This window comes from Chiloscyllium plagiosum, unplaced genomic scaffold (genome assembly GCF_037043375.1).
Source record: "Chiloscyllium plagiosum isolate Xiang-an unplaced genomic scaffold, Cpla_swu_hap1 HiC_scaffold_20, whole genome shotgun sequence".
Lineage (NCBI taxonomy): Eukaryota > Metazoa > Chordata > Chondrichthyes > Orectolobiformes > Hemiscylliidae > Chiloscyllium > Chiloscyllium plagiosum.
Window position 1 is genome coordinate 76,534,810 of NW_028270158.1, and position 27,410 is coordinate 76,562,219.

A 27,410-nucleotide genomic window follows, 5' to 3' on the forward strand; every position below is an offset into this window, starting at 1 on the left:
TATGCTACTTTCTCCCCACCCCACCCCTCTCATTTATCTCTCCACTCTGCAGGCACCCTGCCTCTATTCCAGATGAAGGGCTTTTGCCCAAAACGTCGATTTTCCTGCTGCTCAGATGCTGCCTGACCTGCTGTGCTAATCCAGCACCACTCTAATCCAGACTCTGGTTTTCAGCATCTGCAATCCTTGTTTTTACATAAGTCAGTTCAGCACTTTGTTGTCAAAACAACCCCACCCCCCATAGCTCACCCAAGTACCTGACAAAATTCAATTTAAGTTAAAAATCACACAACACCAGCTTATAGTCCAACAGGTTAATTGGGAAGCACTAGCTTCCGGTATCTACCTGACAAAGGAGCAGTGCCCTTGAAGCTTGTGTTTCCGAATAAAGCTATTGGATTGTAACCTGTTGTTGTGTGATTTTGTCCACCCCCATCACCATGACCTCCACATCCTTTCCATGAATTAGGAATTCTAGTCACTGGCAGTGAATGTGGGACGGGGGTGTAAGGGCAAGAGGACCAAGTTGGTGGGATCTGGTCCTCCAGCCAATGAGAGTGAATGAGGAGTGGGCCTGGAGGGCTGAGCTGGTGGGGGCTGGTCCTACAGGCTTTGGGAGTGAATGTGTGGTGAGGTGGGAGGACTGAAGGGGTGTGGCAGGTCCTCCATCCAATGGGAGCGAACGAGGATGGAGCTGGTCCTCCGGTTATTGGGAGTGCATAAGGGGTGTGGTTGGTCTTCCAACAAATGAGATTGAATGGGTGGTCGTGGTTTAATGAAAATACAAGAGCTTTCATGAGGACTTCCTGCTCCAACCAGCCCCATATATTTCCAGTTTCATTCAGCTCCATTTCACAACATGACTTTGGGCTTTTGTATGTTCTCCCACATTCCTTTGATGGTATTTCTGATATCTGATTACCAAATTGCATGGGATATAGCAGGGTTTAGGGGTTACTCCATCAGCAGTTTGTAATGCTACCTCACAGCACCAGGAATCCCATTTCGATTCCACCCACCATTGTCTGTGTGAAGTTTGCACATTCTCCCGTGTCTGTGTGGGTTTCCACCCGCAGTCCAAAGATGGGCAGGTTAGGTGGATTAGCCAAGGGGGAAATGCAGGGTTATGGGAAGAGGGTAGGGGGCTGTGGGTCTGTTTGGGATGTTGTTCAATAGGTTGGTGCAAACCTTACGGGCCGAGTGACCACCTTCTGCACATAGGGGATCGATGATTTGGTTTGTGTTTCCCAACTGCAAACCAAACAGCAGATTAGAATCTGACAGTCAGCTAGTTTATAGTAACCTGAATTTTTAACATGCAGGGAAAAATCATTGTTCCCATTGGGCAGAGACCGGTCACGTGGACAATGATTCAGTGTTATCAGAAGCAAAATGTACTGACAAAAGTGGGAAATCCTGTAAACACGAGGAATATGGGAGAGACTTTTTTTCTTATCTGAACTGGGTATTCACTGACTTGTCACAGCCGAGAGTGACTTCACGTTCCTCTGGCTGCAGGAAAGGATGCAGAATGTCGGACTGGGTTCAAACTGAACTCAACTCACTGCACAGCAGTTTTGTCACACTGGGAGAGAGCTGGGAAGTAACTGCCTGTGACATCAAGGCAGCACTGGATGGAGTATTGCATCAAGGAGCAAAATTGCAATCAGTGTCAATAGTTGGACACGAAGCTTGATAATTGTGGTTAATGGAGTTCAATAATCTCAACCTTGCAACATCACTGCAGGGATCCCTCAGGATGGTGTCTTAGACCCAAACGTATTCAGCTACTTCATCAATGACCTTGTCAACATCAGAAGGTTGGGGATGGGGACATTTTCTGATCATTGTACAAAGCCCAGCACTACTCTTCAGTCACCGAAATGGTCTATATCCATGTGGAGCAAGATCTTCACAAGATTTAAACTGGGACTGATTGCGCTTAATTGCCAGGCAATGTTCATCTACAACAGGAGAGAATCTAATCGTCTCGTATTGACATTCAAGGGCATTGTTATCATTGAATCATCCACTGTCAACATCTTGTTGTTTTCATTATCCGTAACCTGAACCAGACCGGCCATCTCAGCTCTGTCATTATAAGGGGTCAGAGGCTCGGAAATCTGCAGTGACTCCACAAAGTCTGATTGTGGAGATACCAGTGTTGGTCAGGGCTGGACAATGTTAAAAGACAGACGATAGCAGATTATAACCCAACAGGTTTATTTGAAGTCACAAGTTTTCATAGTGCTGCTCCTTCATCAGGTAAAGTGGATGGAAGCACACAGTCACAGGAAGTTTATGATTTCAAATAAACATGTTCAATTACAACCTAACAGTTTCCTCAGTGCCTTTGCACTATTCGCAAGAAATCAGTCAGGAATGTGATGGAATATTTCCTAAATGAGTGCAGCTCCAAAACACTAAAGAAACTCAACTCCATCTAACACAAAGCAGACCCTATAATCTGGGCACAGGAATCAAGATATTCACTCAGGGAATTAGACTGTTTCTTTACAATGAACAATGTACGGAGTTAGAGAGAGGAGGTCGGAGATTGCACTGGGCGACAGCTGATGCAGACACAATGGTCAAGTGGCTTCCTTATGCACTGCACGGCCTGGGAATCTTACTCCATCAGCCACCTGCTTCATTCACTTCACTCATCATTGCTGGACAGTGGTAGTAGTTTGTATGAAAAGCACGATGCATTGCAGCAACTTCCCCACAATCCTTCAAAAGCAATTCACGAAACTATAATCTCTACCACCTGGAAGGACAATGGCAGCTGGACCATGGAGACGTCATCCCCTGAGTTCCCTTCCAAGTTGCACAATATCCTGACTTGGATATCACTGCGTGAAAATCCTGGAACAGCTTCACAGCAATATACGTTTGTCTATAGGATGACAGTAGTTCAACAAGGCATCTCACTGTCACCTTGTCCAGGCCATTAAGGATTGGCAATAAATGCGAGAGTAGGCAACAAAGGATGCCAAGAATGAATAAATAAAACAGTGTTTGTGTTCTTTCTAAGCTTAAAATCCTTCCCGCATTGGGAATATTTGTTTTACAAATACATCCCCTAAAACCTGAACACAGATCAAAAGCACAACACTTTGAAAAAAGGATTCAAAAATGCAGAAATATCTAACAGGTGTTAGGTATTTAAAAATTTATAAATATATTTAGAGATGCAGCAAGGTATATATTTACAAATATATTTATAAATCTATAAACATATTTCTAAATATATTTATACCGGACCTCAGTTTCATTAGGATTGTGGGGAGTACACTAACCCATCCCTGCCTGTCTCTGTCAGGGCCTTAGTCAGACAAGCTTTCAGTGTTTGCTTCATTCCTTCTACTGTACCTGAGCTCTGCGGATGGTATGGGGGATGGGATTTCTGTTCAGTATTAAACAGGATAAACAAAATAGCTGTTTAACTACGTTCCCTTGGTCAGAATCTGCAGGGGAATGCTTCCACCACAGAGTAAGCCTGTTTATTAAGACCACGCAGGATTTCCTTCCTTGGGATGGGGATGGGGGTGTGGGTAAAATCGATCAGTATTTGTTCCCATGGGCCCCTGGGTCCCTGCCTCTGCCTCTATTTTATCTTGACTACATTCCCTGGCTCACACTGTGTACAGAGTACACACCTTCGACAGAAACTTGCTGTATCTCTTCCTGTTCCAGGCCACGCCTGTAGTGGATCATCTGATATTGCATGTTATCCTGCCCAATATGGACCTGGCCCTGATATATTTTTAATAATGTTTGTCTTTGACAGTGTAGTGGCACTGAAGAATCATCCAGACTCTGTTTTGTCCAATGACTAGGTATAAACAATGACTGCAGATGCTGGAAACCAGATTCTGGATTAGTGCTGCTGGACGAGCACAGCAGTTCAGGCAGCATCCGAGGAGCAGTAACTACTGCTCCTCGGATGCTGCCTGAACTGCTGTGCTCTTCCAGCACCACTTGTCCGATCACTGCCCCACCCCTTTCCCATTCCTGTTTCTCCTGTTGTTGCACTATTTCTGGAAATGTATTCAAACTTTCTTTTCTCGCTCCTGCAGCTACTGCCACTGCAACTTCCCAAATGTGTGCACTGTTTCAGTAAGTATTTTACCTGCCTTACACACATACCCACTACCCCGTTGGTGTGGGGTTTCTACTTTCCTGTGAGCTCTAATCTTCATTATTGCTATTTCACTGGGAAAGTTAGCTGCTTTCACTAACTCTCTGACCTGTACTTCATGCTCTATGTGACCCCAGACAGGGTGATCTACCCTCACCGAGCACAGGCCAACACATGGTCATGAACAATACCAAAGGCATGCTGACTGTCTGTGTATATGCTGACTCCCTGACCCCTGGCTAATGTCAGTGCTTCTGTCAGGGCTTGTGATGGTTCTGCTATTTCTGGATAATTCTCCACAAAATTCCTCCAATAATTAAACAATCCCAAAGTTTGCCTTACCCCCTTCACGGTGAGCGGGTGGATAGTTTTAAAATCATGGTCTTTCGTTCCACGGGGATTGTCCCCTCTCCATTCCTGATTTGATCTCCCTGATATGATGTCCAGGTACGTCACTCCCTACCTTCCCACTCTCTGTGGGTTAATTTTAAGTCCAGCCTGCCTGACCCGACCCAATACTCTGTTTAGGATTTGGATATGTTCTTTCTCACTAACTGAGGTGATGAGGTGTTGGTAAGATCAATGTGACTAACTCCATCGGTGGGATATACTGGAATATTGTGGGATACCTGAGGTAACTGGATCCAGGTGTATTATTTAAAGACCAGCTTATTCTGCCATTCCAGGTCAACATGTATGGACTAGACCCCATTCCCAATATCAAGATCTGAGACTGTATCCTGTTGCGATTTCAACCCATTAAATACAGTGGTGTGGTTCGCTACTGTAGGATACTCTTTAGTGGCGGATTTACTTAGAGAGGTATAATCAATAGTGAGGTGGCATGAGCCCTCCAGCTTCTGTGAATTAGCCAGCGATACTGTCGGTCTGACTATTTCCTGCTTCTCTCAACCTGTTACTGTCATAATTACTGCCTCCTCAGCCCCAGCTTTAATGGTATCCTGTTTGTGTGGGGAGTGAGAGGGTCCTCAATCTTTACAAGATCTACAGATAATAACCCACATTCCTGTTTGAGTTACCCTCACTGCTGAGAGGGTCCTAGCTATCAATCCCCAGATTCAGTGTCTGTCCCAGTCTCCCTACAATGGAGCTACTCTGGACATGTCGCCTCCTTTTCATTCTGTCCCAGGCCTGGCCAGGTTGTTCCCATGTTACAGTTCGTGCCTCTACATCAATAGTTGTTCCTAATTGTTCTAAAATGGCAGCCCCCAGAATGGTCCCTTTCTCAGTTAGACACTCCCGTATCTGAATACATTTTGTCATATCCGTGACCTGCATCGGGACAGGTTCGCTTCATCCAGCTTCCTCGGATCCCCCTCCGATTGCTCTCTTTTTATAGTTGCGGGGATTAGGGGTAAATCCATATCCGTAACTGACGTGGATGCTCCTGTATTAACATCATGTGCTGTTGATCCCAAACAACTCATCAAGAAACGTTCCTGGGCTATGCATGCGTGTACGTTAAAACAGGCCACACATAATTTGAACATCTATTTCTCTCTCTCCGCCTACGTTCCTCGGCTATGTGCCCTTTCCTGCTTCCCTTGTAGCATTGTGGGTCTGGTTTCCCTCTCTGTCCTGCACCTATTCCCTTGTGTTTCTGAGTTTGCCTCAGCTCTCATGGCCCAATTCAGAATGTGGTTAGACTCCCACTGGGAGTCCCAATGATTATAATTACAGTTAAATGTGGTCCCATTGTAAATACATCAAACTGATTTCATCATCACAGGTTGGGGTTTGGTAATCCCCCGTGATCCTACACACCTCAGGCTTCCTCTATGTATGATCCTCGATATTACCCTTGGGTCCCTGAGTCACCAAGGTTATTTTAGCCCATTCATCCTGTCCCCTTCCCAGTGTGTCCCTGTAATATCTGTAAATGCCTGGAGGCACTGATCGGCTGTGCACTGGGGGGAACCGGCTCACACCTTCACCCTCTTATTGCAGGGACAGCTTCTGCTGTACGCATCAGGGCATCTTGGCCTGAGGAAGGATATGTACATCAATGTCAGTGAGACTGTACACCTCAACTAATTCATCCATATTCACCCAATAAGGCCTATTATTATCATTTCTCTTTCAGGCTGGGTGTTTATCACCAACATCTGTCATTCAGCCAGGTAAACGGTTCAGGTTTAGTTTCTGTCAGTTCCCTTTGTTGCCCCCTCCTGTCTGTCCAGGTTTGAGCTTTGATGTCTAGCGATGCCATAGACACGGCCTTCTATGCCTTACAGGGCGGTGGGTCATCCAACCCATTGCCGTCCCTCTCTCCATACGTGGGCGCTTCGCCATCTAACCCATTCCAGTCAGTGTCACCATCCTCACGGCTTTTTGAGGAGACCGTGGAACTAGGTATCTGCCCCACTGTAACTACCACCTGGCCCTTTGGCTTTAAGGCCTCACGTCTGAGAGCCACCACCTTCACTTGTTCCTGTTTCTCATAATAGTGTTATACATTCCCTCATTCCTGGAATAAAACAGAACAAAATGTGAATTTAGTTTTACTTGAAATAAGAATAATTTCACATTCACTTCACATAACTATAGAGGTGAAAATTCTACTGTGATTATTTAAGCGAATTTAACTTGATCATACACTGAAAATAACTCTGGAAATCAATGACAATGAATGAACTGAATGATATGTGATTATTTGTAACATTTCTTGCATTGAAGATTCAACTTTATTTTAATGCTTGTCACCTATTACACCATGCAATGTTATTAGGAAATAAAGTAATGGAAGGATCTCAAAAAAATCCCTGTAGTTTGCCTGCAATAATGAACCAAAGCAATGTTTGGACAGATGGTTGAACTGGAAACTATTTGCTATATAGTGTCATCATCGATAAGAAACACGTTTTAGTTTGCAAGATGTTCTGCACTAAGAATAGTTTGAAGTGAACAGTGATTATGAATTGACCATTTAAAATATATTTTCAAGAGAATAATCAGATGCATTTTTAGAGGAAATTAGGAAAGGAAATGAATATGTATACATTGGTATTAATAGTTTAAAAATGTTTAGCAGTTGACCGAATTATTTGAATGAGAGAGTCTGCACGATTATAAAGACTAATTCACCTTTTTCATTGCATTGTTGGTTTCATTAGAACCTGTTGTGTTCTAAGATCTTGTTATGTGCAATATCGCTAGTAGCCTAATTTATATGAGAGACCCCGATCAGGTTTCCTTTGTCTGTGAATCAGGCAGCCAATGAGGGACACACCTGCGTTTCTTTGTGGAAACAGAGATTATTTCCAAAGGAAATAAGTAGTATATCACAGTGCAAATGGTTTCCAGCACACACCATCAGCAGAGAAGGGTTTTTCTAAAGAATTCCAATCTCTGTCTACAAATCTGATGGTGACTATGTTTGTCAGTTTGTGGAGGATTCAGTCCCTTTATTCTGAGCTGTTTTTATACAAACAGTTGTTTCATTCTGTCTTTGCCAAGAATGTTGTTTACTTTCCCCTTTTACGATGATTCTGGGAGATTGCTTTCTGCAGTTTCTAATATTCTGAAAATCAGTAATGTTCACTAATTTAATGTTCAATGATTTTGACTCTAACAGAGCAATTGACCTGTTTTCAGCTCATTATTCACTTTCCATTTCCTGGTTGTGTTGAATGTTACAGAAACAGGCTCTGAGCAATGTTTCCATTCACTTGTGTTGGAGTCACTGACAGCCACGTGGTCACTCAGCTTCAGGCTAATGGATCAGTTTCTCAGTTGTATTAGATGGTGGTCACTTGCTCAGTTTCCGATGGCTCACCTCAGCGTCATTCCATCAGCTGCTGAAACCCTCCATCCAGCATTTGTTCCCTCTCACCATGACTACTCCAGTACAGTCCCAGCTTGTCTCCCATATTCTACCTCCATATACTCATGATTACCTCAGATCCTACTGTCGGTGTCCTTGCAGCAAGTCCCATAAGACATCGACCTCAGTCTTAACCTGATCAATATCATTTTATAATTTAGTTCACTGCTTTTAAACCTACCCGTGCCTTCACCCTGTCCTCCCTGCGTAGTTCCACACCTCCCTAAGCTATCTGCACTTATCCAATTCTAGCTGCATGACAGTTTCTTATTTTATTCTCCTCCCTGTTGGTGGCTTTAGATTCAGCTGTCTTAAACCTTAAATTGGTGATTCTCTTCCCCCATTCCCTTCAACTCTCCTCCATTCTATAGGCTCTCATTAATTTCTACCTGTTTGATCAAGGATTTGGTTTACACCCTTAAAACTCTCCCTTTGTAGTTCGGTAACAGCCGCATGGTACCATTGCTGAACTGTTAATCCAGAGACTCATCTAGAATTATGGGTCTATTGATTAAATTATTCTCGATTGTCAGGGAAAACCCATCTGGGTCATGGATGTCCTTTAGGGAAGGAAGCTGCCATATTTACCTGATCTGGCCTACATGTGACTCCTGACCACAGCAATGTGGTTGGTTCTTACCTGTCCTCTGGGTAATAATTCTGCCCATAGCCAGTGGCACCTACATCCAGTGAATGAATTTTAAACAAAGCCCTCAGTCCTGGGATCATGTGAGAAAGAAGCAGAAGGTGACCATTCGGTTCCACCATTCAATAAGACCAGGCCTGATCTGTTAGTGATTTGTACTCCATCTCCCCCCAAAGTCCCTTAACAAGAATCTATCAACCTGTATCTTAAAATAGTCAGTGAGCCCACCTTCTGGGGCAGAGAGTTCCAAAGTTGCACTGCTCTGTGATTGGAAACAAATCTCCTCACATCTGTCCTGAAATGGTGAACATAATTTTAAAGCAGTTCCCTCTCGTTCAAGAATGGCCCACAAGAGGAAACTTCCTTACCACATCCTCCTTATCAAATCATTCAGGATCTTAGACACTTCAGTGATGTCACCCCTCACTCTCCCAAACTCCAGCTAAAACAAACCCAACCTGTCCAACCGATTTCCATTTTATTTCTGTCACGCCAGGTGTGAGTGGGGTTGAAATGTTACGTTATGTTTATAATGCAATGAATGTGTTGCTTCACTCTACGGTGTCTAAGAGACAAGATGAGTCACATTAGCTTTCCTGTCTCACTGTATTACATATATCTTACATTACTGTCGTGCTTCCACCTCCCTCCCTCATTCTAACCAAAAAAGGAGACAAATCGAGAAAATCTGTTAGGAAAAATGGTTGTCGCCTAAATAGTACTTAGTCTGATTGTAGAGATTGCATTGTAACTGAAGTAACCAGTTAATAAAAATTTACTGACGAGATTTTGAGAGGGGATGCTGTGTTGGTGGTGACAGTGCTGCTGGTTGGTATAAGTGAGGGCCGGGGTGAATACTGGGCTTTGGTGAGAAAGGTGAACATGGGAAAGTTAAGGTGAGATTCTTTTGTCTTCCTCAATAAGAAGAGGGAAAGATGGCAGTTCGGACAGTGTGGAGCCGTTTTAATCTTGCAGACATTCTTTTTTTTAATATTCATTTTGTGTGATGTTAGTGTCACTGACTTGGACAGCATTGATAGCCCATCCCTCCGAATAATTTCAGAGATGTAGAGGAAAGGATAGCAAAGATGATTCTCGATAGGAGTGAGAGAGGCAGGGTAGTTGTCATGGGGACTTCAACTTTCCAAATATTAACTGGGAACACTATAGTACGTCTACTATAGATGGGTCAGTTTTTGTTCAGTCTGTGCAGGAGGGCTTCCTGACACAGTATGTAGACAGGTCAACAAGGGGCGAAGCCACATTAGATTTGGAATTGGGTAATGAGCCCGGCCTGGTTTTAGACTTGGAAGGAGGTGAGCACTTGGATGATAGCGATCACAATTCTATTTTGTTTACTTCACTGTTAGAAAGGGATAGGTGTATACCACTGGGCATGAGTTATAACTGGGGCAAAGGCAATTTCGATGCGATTAGGTAAGATTTAGGAAGCATAGGATGGGGAAGGAAACTGCAGGGGATGAGCACATTAGAAATGTGGAACTTATTCAAGGAAAAGCTCCTGTATGTCCTAGATATGTATGTACCTGTCAGGTAGGAAGGAAGCTGTAGAGCGCGGGAGCCATGGTTTACGAAGGAAGTGGAATCTCTGGTCAAGAGGAAGAAGAAGGCTTATGTTCGGATGAGATGTGAAGGCGCATTTAGGGCGCTTGAGGGTGACAAGGTAGCCAGGAAAGCCCAAAAGAGAGAGCTCAGAAGAGCCAGGAGGAGACATGAGAAGTTGTTGGCGGATCGGATCAGGGTAATCTTTAAGGCTTTCTATAGGTATTTAAGGAATAAAAGAATGACGAGAAAAAGATTAGGGCCAATCAAGGATAGTAGTGGGAAGTTGTATGTGGAATCAGCCGAGATAGAGGAAGCACTAAATGAATATTTTTCACCAGTATTCATTCTGGAAAACGACAATGTTGTCGAGGTGATTACTGAGATACAGGCTACTAGATTAGGTGGGATTGAGGTTCACAAGTAGGAGGCATTAGAAATCCTGCAGAGTGTGAAAATAGGTAAGTCCTCTCGGCCAGATGGGTTTTATTCTAGATTCTCTGGGAAGCCACGGAGGAGATTGCCGAGCCTTTGGCATTGATCTTTAAATCATTATTGTCTACAGAAATAGTGCCAGAAGACTGCAGGATGGGAAATGCGGTTCCCGTGTTCAAGAAGGGGAGTAGAGACAACCCTGGTAATTATCGACCAGTGAGCTTTACTTCAGTTGTTGGTAAAGTGTTGGAAAAGGTTATAACAGATAGGATTTAAAATCATCAAGAATAAGAATAATTTGATTAGGGATAGTCTGCACGGTTTTGTGAAGGGTAGGTCGTGCCTCACAAACCTTATTGAGTTCTTTGAGAAGGTGACCAAACAGGTAGATAAGCGTAAACTGGATGATGTGGTGTATATGGATTTCAGCAAGGCGTCCGATAAGGTTTCCCACTGTAGGCTATTGTACAACATGCAGAGGAATGGGATTGTGGAAGATATAGCAGTTTGGATCAGTAATTGGCTTGATGAAAGAAGACAGAGGGTGGTGGTTGATGGGAAATGTTCATCCTGGAGTCCAATTACGAGTATTGTACCGCAAGGGTCGGTGTTGGGTCCACTGCTGTTCATCATTTTTATAAACGACCTGGATGAGGGCGGAAAAGGGTGGGTAAGTAAATTTGCAGATTACACTAAGATCAGTAGAGTTGTGGATAATGACGAAGGATGTTCTAGGTTACAGAGAGACATAGATAAGCTGCAGAGCTGGGCTGAGAGGTGGCAAATGGAGTTTAATGTGGACAAGTGTGACGTGATTTACTTTGGTCGGAGTAACCGAAACGCAAAGTACTAGGCTAATGGTAAGATGATTGGTAGTGTAGATTAGCAGAGAGATCTCGGTGTCCAGGTACACAGATCCTTGAAAGTTGCCACCCAGGTTGACAGGGTTGTTAAGAAGGCGTACAGTGGTTTAGCTTCTTTAATAGAGGGATCGAGTTCTGGAACCATGAGATTATGCTGCAGCTGTACAAAACTCTGGCGCGGCTGCAATTGGAGTATTGTGTACAGTTCTGGTCACCGCATTATAAGAAAGATGTGGAAGCTTTAGAAAGGGTGCAGAGGAGATTTACTAGGATGATGCCTGGTATGGAGGGAAGGTCTTACCAGAAAAGGCTGAGGGACTTGAGGCATTTTTCGTTAGAGAGAAGAAAGTTGAGAGGTGAATTAATAAAGACATATAAGATAATCAGAGGGTTAGAGAGCCTTTTTCCAAGTATGGTGACGGCAAGCACGAGGGGGCAAAGCTTTAAATTGAGGGGTGATAGATATAGGACAGATGTCAGAGGTAGTTTCTTTACTCAGAGAGTAGTAAGGGTATGGAATGCTTTGCCTGCAACGATAGTAGATTCGCCAACTTCAAGTACATTTCAGTCGTCATTGGACAAGCACATGGACGTACATGGAATAGTGTAGGTTAGATGGGCTTCAGATTGGTATGACAGGTCGGCGCAACATCGAGGGCCGAAGTGCCTGTACTACACTGTAATGTTCTATGTTCTATCCTAGGCACAACATCATAAGCTGAAGGGTCTGTTCTGTGATGTACTTTTGTATGTTATATGTTCTGTAATTCGAGATAATCCTCTTAGACCACAGTACTCCCTCAGTACTGACTGTCTGACATTGCTGCGTTCTCTCAGTATTGACCCACTGGCATGGGTGCAGTATGTCAGTCCTAACCTCTGACAGTGCAGCGCTCCATCAATACTGATCCCCTGACAATGGAATGCACATTCAGTCCTGAATTTCTAACAGTGCAGCGCTCCAGCAGTACTAACTCTCCAACAGTGAGGCACTCCCTCAATACTTACACTCTCAGTACTGACTAATTAAAACAGTAGTACTCATTCAGTACTGAGCAACTGACAGTGCAGCACTCCCTCAGTACTGACACACTAACAGTGCAGTGATCCCTCAGTATTGACCCACTGACAGTGCAGCACTCCCTCAGTACGGACCCACTGACAGTATAAAGCTCCGTCACTATTGATCCTCTGACACTGCGGCCCTCCCTCAGAATAAACTTATGACAGTGTGGCCCTCCCACAGAACTAAACTTCTGACAGTGTGGCCCTCCGTCAGTAATAAACACCTAATAGTGCGGCCCTCCCTCAGAACTAAACTCCTGACAGTGTGGCACTCCCTCGGAACTAATCTCATGACAGTGCGGCCCTCCCTCAGGACTAAACACGTGACAGTGCGGCACTCCCTCAGTACTAAACACCTCACAGTGCGGCAATCCCTTAGCACTTAACTCCTGGCAGTGCGGCCCTCCATCAGTTCTAAACTCCTGACAGTGCGGGCCTCCCTCAGAACTAAACTCCTGACAGTGCGGCCCTCCCTCAGTACTAAACACCTGACAGTGCGGCCTCCCTCAGAACTAAACTCCTGACAGTGGGACCCTCCCTCAGTACTAAACTCCTGACAGTTAGGCCCTCCCTCAGTACTGCCCCTCTGACAGTGCAAAACTCCCTCAACACTGACTCTCTGACAGTGCAGCACTCACGCAGTACTGACCATCTAACAGTGCAACACTCCCTCATTTTGACCCATTAACCATAGAGAGGGCATCAACCGGGACCTTGGGTTTATATCACATTACAGGTGACCACCCTTCCATTACACACACACAGATTCTCCTTCAAACACACTCTGTCACATATACACGTTCGCAGGTACACACAGACGCGCACACAGACACCCACACACACCCTTACAGACACACACACTCCCACACTCACAGATGCACCCCCTCACAGACCTAAGACACTCTGCACTCACTACACACACATCCACTTTCTCACACTCACAACACCCACCCCAGACTGACACACACACAAAGACAGACAAAGACCCACATGCACAGATATATTTTGTGGGGTGAATTTGTAATTGCAGGGTTACATTGTACTTTGCTCAAAAACTGCATGAATTTTTGTAAAAGTCCATTATCTCACTTTTTAGATTAGAATCAATCTAAACATCAGGTCATAGACAGAGAACACAGGGGGCTAACACCTTCAACATATTGTCTACCTATCACCATTGTTAACAGCTAACCCGAGAATGCAACTTTAAAAAAGGGGTTTTGTGATTTACACATGAAAGAAGTGAAACTATCACTGTATTCTAACAGATGAGAGACTTAACAGATAATCAATTTTTCAATGTATATTTTCAGTTACATTACACTGTAAATTTTTCGTATAAATTCTGTCTTACGATCGAGCCCTCCACTATCACCTGATGGATGAGCATCGCTCCGAAAGCTAGTGTGCTTCTAATTAAACCTGTTGGACTATAACGTGGTGTTGTGTGATTTTTTAACATTGTACAACCCAATCCAACACCGGCATCTCCAAATCATACTGACCCATTGACAGTGTCACGCTGTCTCAATACTGACCCTCTGACAGTGCAGTGCTCCCTCAGCACCGACCCATTGACAGTGCCGTGTTCTCAGTACTGACCCTCTGACAATACAGCACTCCCTCAGTGCTGACCCTCAGAAAGTGTAGCACTCTCTTAGCACTGACCGACGAACAGTGCAGCACAACCTCAGTACTGACCCTCTGACAGTGCAGCACTCCTTCTGTAGTGACCCTCTGAAAGTGCGGCCCTCGCTCAGTACGAACTCTCAGACAGTGCAGTACTCTCCCTCAGTACTGAACCTCTGAGAGTGAAGCACTCCCTCAGTACTGACCCTCTGACAGTGGGGCACCCCCTCAGTACTGATCCTCCAACAGTGTAGCTCTCCCTCTGTACTGACTATTGACAGTGCAGTGCTCCCTCAGCATTGACCCATTGACAGCGCAGCACTCGCTCATACTGTCCCAGTGACAGTGTCGCGTTGTCTCAGTACTGACCTTCTGACAATGCAGCACGCTCTCTGTACTGACCGCCAACTGTGATGTACTTGCTCCATTCTGACGCTCTGACAGTATAGCGCACCTTCAGCACTGACCCTCTGACAGCGCGGCAATCCCTCAGTACTGACCCTGTGACACAGCAGCACATCCTCTGCACTGACCCGCTGACGGCGCAGAACTCACTCAGTAACGACGCTCTGACTGCGCAGACCTCCCTCGGTGCTGACCTTCTAACGTTGCAACCCACTCTCGGTACCAACATCTGACATTGCAGCACTGTCTTAATACTGACCCGATGACAGTTCAGCACTCACTCAGTAAAGACCCTCTGACTGTACGAAACTCCCTTACTACTGACCTTCCAACTTTGCGATATTCCCTCAGTTCTGAATCTCCAACACTGTAGCTGTCCCTCATAACTCTCCCTCTGGCAGTGCTGCAAACTCTCAGTACTGACAGTTCAGCATTCACTCAGTAAAGACCCTCTGACAGTCCAACATGCCGTCAGTACTGACTCTCTGACAGTGTGGCACCACTCAGTACTGACCTACTGACAGTGCAGCGCTCCCTCAGGTCTGAACCTACAACACAGCAGCGTTCCCTCAGTACTGTCCATCCGGTAGTGCAGCAAACCCTCAGTACTGACCGTAAGACAATATAGTACACCCCCAGTACTAACCCTCTGACAGTGTAGTACTTGCTCAGTATTAACTCTCAGACAGCGCAGTACTCTCTCGGTACTGCGCTCGGACAGTGTAGCACTCCCTCAGTACTGACCCTCTGACAGTGCAGTGCTCTCTCAGCACTGACCCTTTGAAAGTGTAGCACTATCTCATACTGACCCATTGACAGTGTAGCGCTCCCTCAGTACTGACCCTCTGACAGTGCAGCACTCTCTCCATACCGACGCTCTGATAGTGTAGCGCTCCCTCAATACAGACTGTCTAACAGTGCAGCACTCCCTCAGGACCCATCCTCTGACAGTGCCACACTCCCTTAGTACTGACCCTCCGACATTGCATCTCTCCCTCAGTCAAGACCTTCTGTGTGGAACTCCCTTGGTGCTGACCTTCCGACAGTGCAGCACTCCCACAGTACTGACCCTCTTACAGTGCAGCACTCCCTCAGTCCTAACCCTCTGACAGTGTGTGCACTCTCAGTACTGACCCACTGATAGCAACAGCATTCTTTCAGTACGGCACTTTGACAGTGTGGCGCTCCCTCTCAAATGACCCTTTGACAGAGTGATGCTCCCTCAGTTCCCTAACCTCCCACAGCGGTATTCCCTCAGTACTCTCACTCCGGCAGAGTGGCAAACCCTCAGTACTGATCCTAAAACAATACGGCACTCCCACACTACTGACCCTCTGACAATGCAGTGCTCCCTCAGTACTAAACCTGCGACAGTGCGGCATTCCTTTAGCACTGATCGACCAACAGTGCAGACCACCTTCGGTACTGACCCATTGACAATGCAACACTCCCTCAGCACTAAACCTCCATCAGTGCGGCATTCCCTTAGCACTGACTGACCAATAGTGCGGCACTCACTCAGTACTGACCCTCTGATAGTGCAGAGCTCCCTCAGTACTGGCCCTAACAGTGTAGCATTCTCTGAGGACTGAACCTTTGACAGTGTGACACTCCCTCGGTACTGACCTCTCACAGTGCTGCTGCTCCGACAGAGCGCCATTCCCTCAGCACTGACTGACAACAGTGCAGAACTCCCTCCTTACTGACTCTCTGACAGTGAAGCGTTCCCTCAATACTGATGATCTGGCAGTGCAGCTCTCCCTCAGCACTGACCCGCTGATTATGTGGTGCTCCCTGATTATTGACTGTGCGACAGTGTGGCAAACTCTCAGTGCTGAACCTCTGACAGTGTGGTGCTCCATCATTACTGTCACTCCCAGAGTGCAGCATTCCCACAGTACTGGCCCTCCGACAGTAAGGCACTCCCTCAGCACTGACTGACCAATAGTGCAGCACTCCCTCAGTACTGACCCTCTGACATTGCAGCACTCCCTCAGTACTGACCCTCTGACATTGCAGCACTCCCTCAGTACTGATCCTTGGACATTGCAGCACTCCCTCAGTACTGACCATTTGACAGTGTGGCACTTGCTCAGTGCTAACTGTAAGACAGTGCAGCACTCCCTCAGTACTGACCTGCTGAAGTGTAGCACTTGCTCAGTACTGACCCTCTGACAGTGCAGTACTCCCTTTGAACTGACCATTTGACAGTGCAGCAGTCTGCTCGTACTGACTGTCTGACAGTGTAGCGCTTCCTCAGTACAGACCCTCTTACAGTGTAGCGCTTCCTCAGTACAGACCGCCAGACAGTGGAGTGCTCCCTCAGCACTGACCCACTGACAGCGCATCACTCCCTCAATATTGACCTTCCAATAGTGCAGCGATCCCTCACTACTGATCATCTGGTTGTGTGGTGCTCCCTGAGTACTGACCTTTCGACAGTGGCACTCTCTCAGAACTGACCCTCTGACAGTGTGGTATTTCTTGGTACCAAACCTCTGACAGTGTAGCACTCCCTTAGTTCTGACCCTCTGACAGTGCAGTGCTCTCTCAGCACTGACCCTTTGAAAGTGTAGCATTCCCTCAGTACTGACCGACCAACAGTGCAGCACTCCCTAGTAATGAACCTCTAACAGTGTAGCACTCCCTCAGTACTGACGGTCTGACAGTGCTGCGATCCCTCAGTACTGACCGTCTGACAGTGCAGAGCTCCCTCAGTACTGACCCTCTGATAATGCAGCACTCCCTCAGTACTGACCCTTTGACAGTGCGGCACTCCCTCAATACTGACCCTCTGATAGTGCAGCACTCACTCAGTACTGACCCTCTGACAGTACAGTATTCCCTTTGTACTGACCATTTGACAGTGCCGCACTCTGTTCATACTGACTGTCTGACAGTGTAGCGGTTCCTCAGTACAGACCCACTGACAGTGTAGCGCTTCCTCAGTACAGACCCTCTGACAGTGGAGTGCTCCCTCAGCACTGACCCACTGACAGCGCAGCACTCCCTCAATATTGACCTTCCAACAGTGCAGCGATCCCTCAGTCCTGATCATCTGGTTGTGTGGTGCTCCCTGAGTACTGAACTTCCGACAGTGGCACTCTCTCAGTTCTGACCCTCTGACAGTGCAGCGCTCCCTCAGTACTGACCCTCTGACAGTGTGGCATTTCCTTGGTACCAAACTTCTGACAGTGTAGCACTCCCTTAGTTCTGACCCTCTGACAGTGCAGTGCTCAGTCAGCACTGACCCTTTGAAAGTGTAGCACTCCCTCAGCACTGACCGACCAACAGTGCAGCGCTCCCTAGTAATGACCTCTGACAGTGTAGCAATCCCTCAGTACTGACCCTCTGACAGTGCAGAGCTCCCTCAGTACTGACCCTCTGACAGTGCAGAGCTCCCTCAGTACTGACCCTCTGACAGTGCACAGCTCCCTCAGTACTGACCCGCTGACATTGCAGCACTCACTCAGTACTGACCCTCTGGCTATGCAGAGCTCACTCAGAAATGACTGTCTTACAGTGCAGCACTCACTCAGTTGGGGGAAAGACAGTATGAGCCTGCACGAGAGAAATACCGATTGCGCGTGTGATTACTGGGACAGGGGACATAAACACGAAGTTTATACACAGTTACATTATGGAGGGACAGCATTGACACAGAAACTGGGCACTCAGATAGAAACACACACAATCTCACTCTCTCTCTCTCTCTCTCTCTCACACACACACACACACAGAGGCATGGTCTCACACTCTCTCTCACACACACAGACATGGTCTCTGTCTCTCTCTCACATGCAGAGACATGCTCTCACTATCTCACACACGCCGAGGCATGGTCTCACTATCTCACACATGCAGAGGCATGGTCTCACTATCTCATACACGCAGAGACATTGTCTCACTATCTCACACACGCAGAGGCATGGTCTCACTCTGTCACACACACACAGAGGCATGGTCTCACTCTCTCTCACACACACAGAGGCATGGTCTGTGTCTGTGTGTCTGTCTGTATGTGTCTGTGTGTCTGTCTGTAGGTGTCCGTGTGTGTGTCTGTGTCTCTGTGTGCGTCTGTGTGTGTCTGTTTCTGTGTGTGCGTGTCTCTGTGTCTGCCTGTGTGTGTGTGTGTGTGTGTCTGTGTGTGTCTTTGTGCGTGTCGGTCTGTATGTGTTTCTGTGTCTCTCTGTGTGTGTCAGTGTGTGTGTCTCTGTGTGTGTGCCTATGTGTGTGTCTCTGTGTGTGTGTCTCTGTGTGTGTCTACCTGTGTGTGTCCGTGTGTGTGTGCCTGTGTGTGCCTGTGTATGTGCGTCGATGTGAGTGTGTCTGTGTGTGTTGGTGTGTGTGTGTGTCTGTGTGTGTCTGTCTCTGTGTGTTTTTCTGTGTGTCTGTGTGTGTGTCAATGTGTGTCTCTGTGTGTCTGTGTGTGTCTGTCTGTGTGTGGTGGCGTGAAGGCAGGGGAGCAGAGAGGGTGAAATGTGGGGTTTGACGGGCAGACACGTGATCTATATTTAAATTCCCAAACTCTGACAATATGTTTGAGAAAGGGCAAAGAAAGAAAAGACTCAAAATCAAGTTAGAAATGGCTGAATGTAGACCAGGGCAGGGAGAGACAGAAAGAGAGGGAGAGACAGAGAGAGAGAGAGACACATACAAGGACAGAAAGAGAGAGGCAGAGAGAGAGAGATAGAGACAGAGAGAAGAGAGAGAGACATGGACAGAGAGAGAAGACAGACAGACAGAGAGAGACAGAGACTGGGACACACAGGGACACAGAGAAAGAGAGCGACACACACACACAGGAACAGAGAGAAAGAGACCGACAAAGAGAGGGAGAGAGACGGAGAGAAAGAGAATGAGAGAGAGACACACACAGAGAGACAGACAGACAGGGACAGAGACAGAGATTAATTCTGGAATCACACATACAGCAGGAAAATCCCAAACAATCCTCAGTAAATATCCCCCTCTCCATTCCAAGCCCTGTGTGTGTGTCTCAGGAAGCCTACCTCCGTCAGGCTCTGAGACGCTAATGTGGAAAAAATCATTAATATTTTCAAACTGCACTGACACAACTAATAAGGCTTTAAAAAAAGACTTCTAGCAACTGGGAAAGATAACGCTTTGTTGCCCCAGAATTAACATCTCAGTGGGCAGCAAGATCCCACAAGGCTCCTGCCCTGAGAATGAACACGTCAATCAGTCAGAGCCCTCCCCAGGAAGCAGACTGACAGACGATGCAACGTGTCAGAGAGGGCAGGGGTGGGCTCCACTAACACCTCACCCAGAATAAATGTGCACAAGGAATTGGTCAGATTCATTCTCCAACCCTGTTCTCTCTCTGTATGGAGAGTGAGCAGCCCTCCCTGTCTGGTTGAGACAGAGTGAGTGTGTGTGTGTGTGTGTGTGTGTGTGTTTAATAATGTTTCCAGCCTCTGGTTAATTGCTTTCTTATGATTTGTTTGTATTTTGATGTTGCTATGATGTTGTCAATGCATTGGGGATGGGGGAAGGGAGTGGTGGGATTGTGTTTAAACTGGGATCTTGCTGTGTAATTTTGCATCACACAGTTCTCGCTCCCCCGGCCCCCCACCAATTCATCTCTTCTTTCTTTTATCCCGAGGAACTTTTGCTGGGAAAGCAGGAAAGTAAAGATCCAAAATGCCTGGGGCCCAGGAAAGCCTTGGACAAGAACAACATCCAGAGGACGTGGAGCATAGGCCTGAGGCCTGTTGGCCAGGCTTCAGCCCGCGGTCCCAGGTGAGTGGGCGTCTGTTTATTCCCCCGAGGTTTCATCTCCTCTGGGGGTGGGGGTGGGTGGTGTGTGTGTTGGAGCCTGGTTTGTCGGGGCCTCTGGTTAACTGGGTCCTGTCAGATCACGGCCTTGTCGTTTTTAAAACGGGTTTTAAGCCTGGAGTTAAAGTCACCGGGGCATTGATGACACAAACAGGTGAAAACCCCAGGATCTGGGAGACAGGACTCCCTCAGGAGGGAATTGTAACCCAAAATATCTGACCCTCCAGAAAGAATTGTCACACTATCAGAGGAAAGTGGGTCATAGAGAGGGCAGGATGATCGAATTCGACATGGAGAGAAAGAGAGTAAAATAAAGAAATGGAAAATGGTGAGAGCAAGAGAACCAGGAGAGAGAGAGAGGGGCAGTGTGAGATTGTGAAATAGCTGCAATGTTTGATCCTGGGGTGACAGGAAATAATTAAACTGGAAATAAAAATGATCAGATTATTGAGCTTCTGCAGCACTGTCACTTGTGGGATCTTGCTGTGCATCAGTTGCCCTAATGCCATCATTGCAGGCAGTGAGTGTTTGAATCAGCTAAACCGTGATTTTAAAAACTTTTCAACATGAAAACTCAACTCATCACCCGACGTGTTTGTGTTTGGATGTTGCTGAGAAACTGTCTTTTTACTTTGAGAGGGGAAAACCTTGGATCTTGCTGTGCTTTCTCCCTGCGAAAGATTTTCCTGCTCAGCCTTCCCGTTAATGCTGCCTCTTTCCTCCCAAAGGGATCTTCCTGGCCACTTGACGATCTGAAAAGTGTGTGTTTGGGAGCAGGAAACCTTCAAACAAGAACTTTGTCCAGAGGGGGAGCGCAGTCCTGAGGCCTGTTTGACAGGCTGCAGCCTGTTGGGCCCAGGTGAGTTTTGTCTGTGTATTACCCAGAGGTTTAATCTCCTCTCTCTGGGGAGGGCGCTGGCGTTTACCGGGACCTCTAGGTAACCGGGTCCTATCAGATTGCAGCCTTGTCATTTTTGAACAAGTTTGAAGCCTGGGGATAAGGTAACTGGGGCCTTGGGATTTGACAAAAATACGTCAAACGTTAACCAGCATCATCTACGATGTGTTTGGGGTTAGAGTGCTGCTTGTGGGATCTTGCTGTGCGTTCCTATTAATGTTTCTAGCCTCTGGTCAACTGCTCTGCAGTGATGTCTGTGTATTTCAATGTCGCTGTGATGGTCAGCAAGTCAATCATCCTGTATTCTTCAGTGCATACATTTAATGTAATTTTATTCTGATCTATGTCCAGAATCTGCCTGACTGCTCCATGGGGAGTTTGCAATAGTCTGCCCTCTAGTGGGGTCAGAGCACCTTGCTGTGTGTCTGTCTGACTGCTCCATGGTGAGTTTACAATATTCTGTCCTCTAGTGGGGTCAGAGCACATTGCCGTGAGTCTGTCTGACTGCGCCATGTGGTGTTTACAATAGTCTGCCCTCTAGTGGCGTCAGAGCTCTTTGCTGTGATTCTGCCTGACTGCTCCATAGGGAGTTTACAATAGTCTGCCCTCTAGTGGGGTCAGAGCAGACTTCAGAAGCTTCGCAGAAATTCCAGGGATTATTTTTTAAATTCCTTTTTGTTGTTCATACAATTATTTCTAAACAGCAGTCCCTGTTCCCAGTCCAAACAAATCCAAACAACACTGAAGGGATGCTTTGGAGATGCCGGTGTTGGACTGGGGTGTACAGAGTTAAAAATCACGCCTGGTGTTGTGTGATTTTTAACACTGAAGGGAAACAGACTGGACATATACACTGCAGATTATTCTATCTTTCTAACTTTGTACAAAATTTTATTTTATTTGGTTGAAATGTAAAAACATGTCGTTTCTTTGATTAATCACTTCTTAATGATATTGAGGAAGGGTTTAAGTGAAATGCAACTACTCTCTCTGACACACAAGGCAAATGTGCTGTTGCTGATGATATCAGGGCCCATCGAATTGAGCAAAAGGTATCAAGGGGGCAGATGTTTTGATACAGCAAGTTGTTGTGGTCTGGGATATAATTGATATCAATTCCAATGCACAACAATATTTATGAAAAAGCATTAAATTCTCCAAAACAAAACAGGATTTAAATATAAACATGGACACTTCCCATCCACAACAATATTTGTGTTTAAAAACAAACAGTTCCCATACAAAAAAAATTAAATAAACCGAGATAGTTTGATGCACAGTAATATTTACGTGTAAACAGATCAGCTCGAATGCAAAACAATATTTATGCTTAGACAAACAGCTCTACACAATGTATATGATACAACAAGGTGAATTCTTCTGATAGCCAAGTTGGAGTGGGAGACGCAGAAGGGAAAGCAGGGACAGAAGGAGTTAAACCCAGCTCCTGAGCTCAGGGCCCAGTGGCCTCCCCTTCCCTGAGGACCAGGACTTGGAGCTGAGTCTGTCTCTCTCCAGCTCAGCTTCTCCAGCACAAAGACACACAACAACATTGGTCACTCTGCTGCTCGGCACGCTTTAATCAACATTTTTGTTGTTTACAAATGGAAGTGATGGATACAATCAGTGGGATGGTGCCTTTTCTCACTAGCCCCTGAATTGTGAGAAATATTGAAATGTGTCCCTGTAACCCCTGGGGGATAAGGATAGACAAACCAGCGCTACCCTCACTATGTTACCACAGTGACAGGCTGCTCCACCGCTGAAACACTGGACTGAAATGAGAAAATCCTGGATGGTTTGATTAATGAGGGAATTTGATTGAAGGTTGTATCTGGGTGAAGGGATATTTCAGCACATTCTTCAGCTGCTGCCTGAACTTAGTCTGGGTCACGGCATAAATCGCGGTGTTTGTGCAGCAACTGAGGAGCTGCAGCATGAAACCCAATTCTTGCACAAGGGGATGGAGATACACAGACCCATACCCAATATTATACATCCGGTACCATATAAAATACAGCATTAACGTTGACCATAACAGGATGAAATTGGCCGAGATCACAGATAATAAAATGATGGACTTCTTTCGGTTTCTCATTTCTGTGTCAGACTGAGCACAATTGGTGTGAGCACGGAGTCTCCTGCGGGCTCTGCTCGTCACTAAAATGTGTCTGACGGTGAGAACATTGAGCAGCAGAACCAGGAGAAATGGGACACACGGGGTTAGAATGTGGTGGAGGAACTCGATCGTGACCCAGACACTGGAGGATAGAACAGCGTCTGTTACATCACAAAACCAAGGGAGGTTCAACACCAAATACCGAGCCGTGAGAATAAAATACCAGGAAATGTTCTTTAAACAGCTCAGCACAGTCACTGCTCCCAGAACCACAGCCGCCGTCTTCTCACTGCAATATTTACTTTTCAGCTTCTGGCAACAAATGGCCACAAACCGATCAAAGGTGAAAGTGACGGTGAACCAGACAGAGCAGTCAGTGGCTGCATAAAGCAGGATGGCGTGGATATTACACACGGGGACGGAGTCCCTCAGGAAATAAAACTGTTCCCAATAAACAATGGGAATGTGTCTCAGGATCAGGTCGAGGACAATGACCAGGAGATCCGCCGCTGCCATGGCCCCCAGGTAACGTCGGACACATGGAGACAATCCACAATCTTTATAAAGCAGGACGTAGATGGTCACTACATTAACTGTGAGGAAGGAAAACAAACCCATTATCCATCAGCCTGGAGGCAAAGAGACCCGTTTGATCGGGGACCCAGTGAGATTTTCAAATGTCTCCCTGTATTCAAGGATTTAGTAAAATAATTGGAGCTGGAATAACAAATGGGAAGATTGGAATTACTGACAAAAATGTGACATAAACCACAAGAAACCCTCCCTCCCCAAACACACAGAGACACATCCATAAGGACAGATGGTTTCTAGAACATTCCCACACACTCGATCACTCGAGAGCAGACACGGGTCACTCCTTCCCAGTTCCTAATACGGAGGGTGGAAACGTTGCTGTCCTGAAGGATTCTCTCCCAGTTTCCTGAAGACAAATGGATTTTGGGGATTTCTGTATTTTGGTCTAAATTGCGGTCGATCCTGTGACGTGGAGAAACTTAAACGCAGGGAAAACGTATTCCTTCCCTCGGGATCTTATCGTTTTTTTCAATTCACTGACGTCCAGCCGTTCACAAAGAATGTCAGGGAGAGTACTTTCCTGGGAATGTCAGGTATAGAATGTCGCGGACAGAACGTTCCGGGGAATGGCAGTTATAGAATGTTGGGGACAGAACGTTCCGGGGAACTCTTTGACCTGTCCATGACCTTCCCCCATCCTCTCTGACCTATCACCTCTCCCCATCTCCATCTCCCGATCACAGTCCCAGCTCCCTTCCCCCCAGCCCCAGCTCCTGCCCAGCCCCCTCCCATTTATCTCTCAGACCCTCTGCCCACAAGCCTCATTCCTGATGAAGGGATTAAGCCTGAAACATACTTTCCCATGGTCCTCGAATGCTGCCTGACCTGCTGTGCTTTTCCAGCACCACGGTCCCAGTCAGGAAACAGTCCGACACCGTTATACTCACAGGATAAGGCCTGATTGGATAATTTAGATTAGATTATATTATATTACTTTCAGTGTGGAAACAAGCCCTTTGGCTCAACAAGTCCACACCGACCCGGCGAAGACCAACCCACCCAGACGCATTCTCCTACATTTACTCCTTCACCGAACCCTATGGACAATTTCCCATGGCCAATTCACTTAACGTGCACATCTTTGGACTGTGGGAGGAAACCCCCGGACCACCCAGATGAAACCCACGCCGATATGGGGAGAATGTGCAAACTCCACACAGTCAGTCACCCGAGGCTGAATTGAACCCGGGTCTCTGGAGCTGTGAGGCAGCAGTGCTAACCACTGTGCCACTGTGCTCACCCAGAATGTTTCATGAAACCCCATCACCATCCCTGGGTATATCCTGTCCCACCGGCAGGACAGACCCACCAGTGACGTGGACTCCCTGGGGTACAGTCAGGGAAGGAGTTACCCTGCAATTCCCGAACATGATTCCAGAACCCAGGAAATCTCATGGTAACAGATCATGTTCAAGGAAATCGCCTGAGGGTGGTTATCTCCTGCCCCTCCCACCTCTCCTCTCGGTGATAACTCAGTTCCCCTCGATGTTGGAAACAAATCAGAGGAAGCACTGACGGTGATAAGGGCACAGACCGTCCTCTGGGTGTGAGACTTCAATGTCCATCACCAGGAGTGTCCCCACAGGCCCACCGCTGCCTGAGCAGGGACAGGCTTCAATACACAACAGCCAGACTGGGGGAAATATTCTCACCAAACTCCTTGTCCCAGATGGATCTGTCTCTGACAGTATCTGTAGGAGCAGCCAGCACACAGTCCTGGTGGAGGCACAGTCTCAGGCCCATATTTCACATACTCAAGATTAGTGTGTTTCTGGAAAAGCACAGCAGGTCAGGCAGCATCGAGGAGCAGGAAAATCACCGTCTCGGGCAGCAGACCTTCATCACGAATGAGGCTGAGAGACTCTGGGATGGAGAGATAAATCATATTAGGCGTACTGCTCACTGTGTGATGTGGCACTCCCTCCTGTGAAGTAGGATATACTTCCAAAGGACTGAGCACATGGAAACTGGCCATCCATGAGGCACTGTGGGCTAGTAACAGCTGCAGCATCAATGGCCTTCCCTCCATCATAAAGTCAGAAGTGGGCTATTCACTGATGGTTTCAAAATATTCAGCACCATTCACAACTGCACCGATACTGAAGCAGGCTATTCAGCCCATCAAGAGTTTTAAACAGGAACAGAATGAGGCCATTCGCCCATTGGAGGCTGTTACTCAGCGATTGGAGCAGATCTTGTAATCTCTCATACCTGTAACACAGGAAATGGAAGGGAACATTCAGCATTTCAAAGCTGCTACACAGGAATACGGGGAGCTGTGTAGACCAAAGCAGTGCATTGTTCTATAAACCCGGACCAGATATCTGTCCAGAACCGGGAGCTCTGCAGAATTCAGCAGTGCACTAATGTGTGAACCTGAAAGAAATATCGATTCAGTATGTGGAGCTGCACGGACTGCACCATTGCATTATCAATGAACCTCAACCAGTTAGTCTGACCATCACAATGAACAGTGCAGTAATCACCGTGAATTAATCAGTAAAAGAGGCGCAGTTACCCTCCGAGCATGTAGGACTGTGTACCACACCCCAGTGCATTGATCTGTAAACCAGGAGCAGTTACCCTCCCAGCATGTAGGACCTTGTACCCCACCCCAGTGCATTGATCTGTAGACCATTAGCCGTCACACTCCCAGAATGTAGGACTGTGTGCACCACCCCAGTGCATTGATCTGTAAACCAGGAGCAGTTACCCTCCCAACATGTAGAACTGTGTACACAACCCCAATGCATTGATCTGAAACCCAGGAGCAGTTACCCTCCTGCATATAGGACTGTGTACACCACGTCAGTGCATTGATCTGAAATTTGAAACTTTTTTGCTGGAACAGCACAGCAGGTCAGGCAGCATCCAGGGAACAGGAGATTCGACGTTTCGGGCACAGGCCCTTCTTCAGGAAAGGATGCTGCCTGACCTGCTGTGCTGTTCCAGCAATAAAGTTTCAACTTTGATCTCCAGCATCTGCAGACCTCACTTTCTCCTCATTGATCTGAAAACCAAGAGCAGTTACCCTCCCAGCATGTTTGGCTGTGTACCCCACCGCAGTGCATTGATGTGTAAACCAGGAGCAGTTACCCTCCCCGAATGTAGGATTGTGCACAGCAACCCAGTGCATTGATCTGTAAACCAGGAGCCGTTAACCTCCCAGCATTTAGGACTGTGTACAACACCCCACTATATTGATCTGTAAACTAGGAACAGTTAACCTTCCAGCACGTAGAGCTGTGTACCCCACCCCCCGTGTGTTGGTTTGTAAACCAGCAGCAGTTCCCCTACCAGCATGCAGGACTGTTAACACCACCCCAGTGCATTGATGTGTAAACCAGGAGCAGTTACCATCCCAGCATGTAAGACTGTGTACCCCAACACAGAATATTGATCCGAA

At 46.6% G+C, this 27,410-nt stretch overlaps 1 protein-coding gene across 5 annotated transcripts in view; it reads right to left on the minus strand.

Annotated features, from left to right (window-relative positions):
* Positions 1 to 11,149: 11,149 nt before the first annotated feature.
* LOC148146675 (neuropeptides capa receptor-like) overlaps positions 11,150 to 27,410 on the minus strand; it is a 73,169-nt gene continuing 56,908 nt past the window's right edge. Inside the window, exons 3-4 of one of the 5 annotated variants that reach the window (XM_087998045.1) lie at positions 25,908 to 26,215; positions 22,848 to 24,003 (exon numbers count right to left, since the gene is read on the minus strand). In XM_087998045.1, the coding sequence (XP_087854171.1) occupies positions 23,096 to 24,003; positions 25,908 to 25,983 (984 nt within the window). In that variant the 5' untranslated portion in view covers positions 25,984 to 26,215 and the 3' untranslated portion in view covers positions 22,848 to 23,095. The other 4 variants (XM_087998043.1, XM_087998044.1, XR_015760613.1 and 1 more) reach the window with 4 other exon arrangements.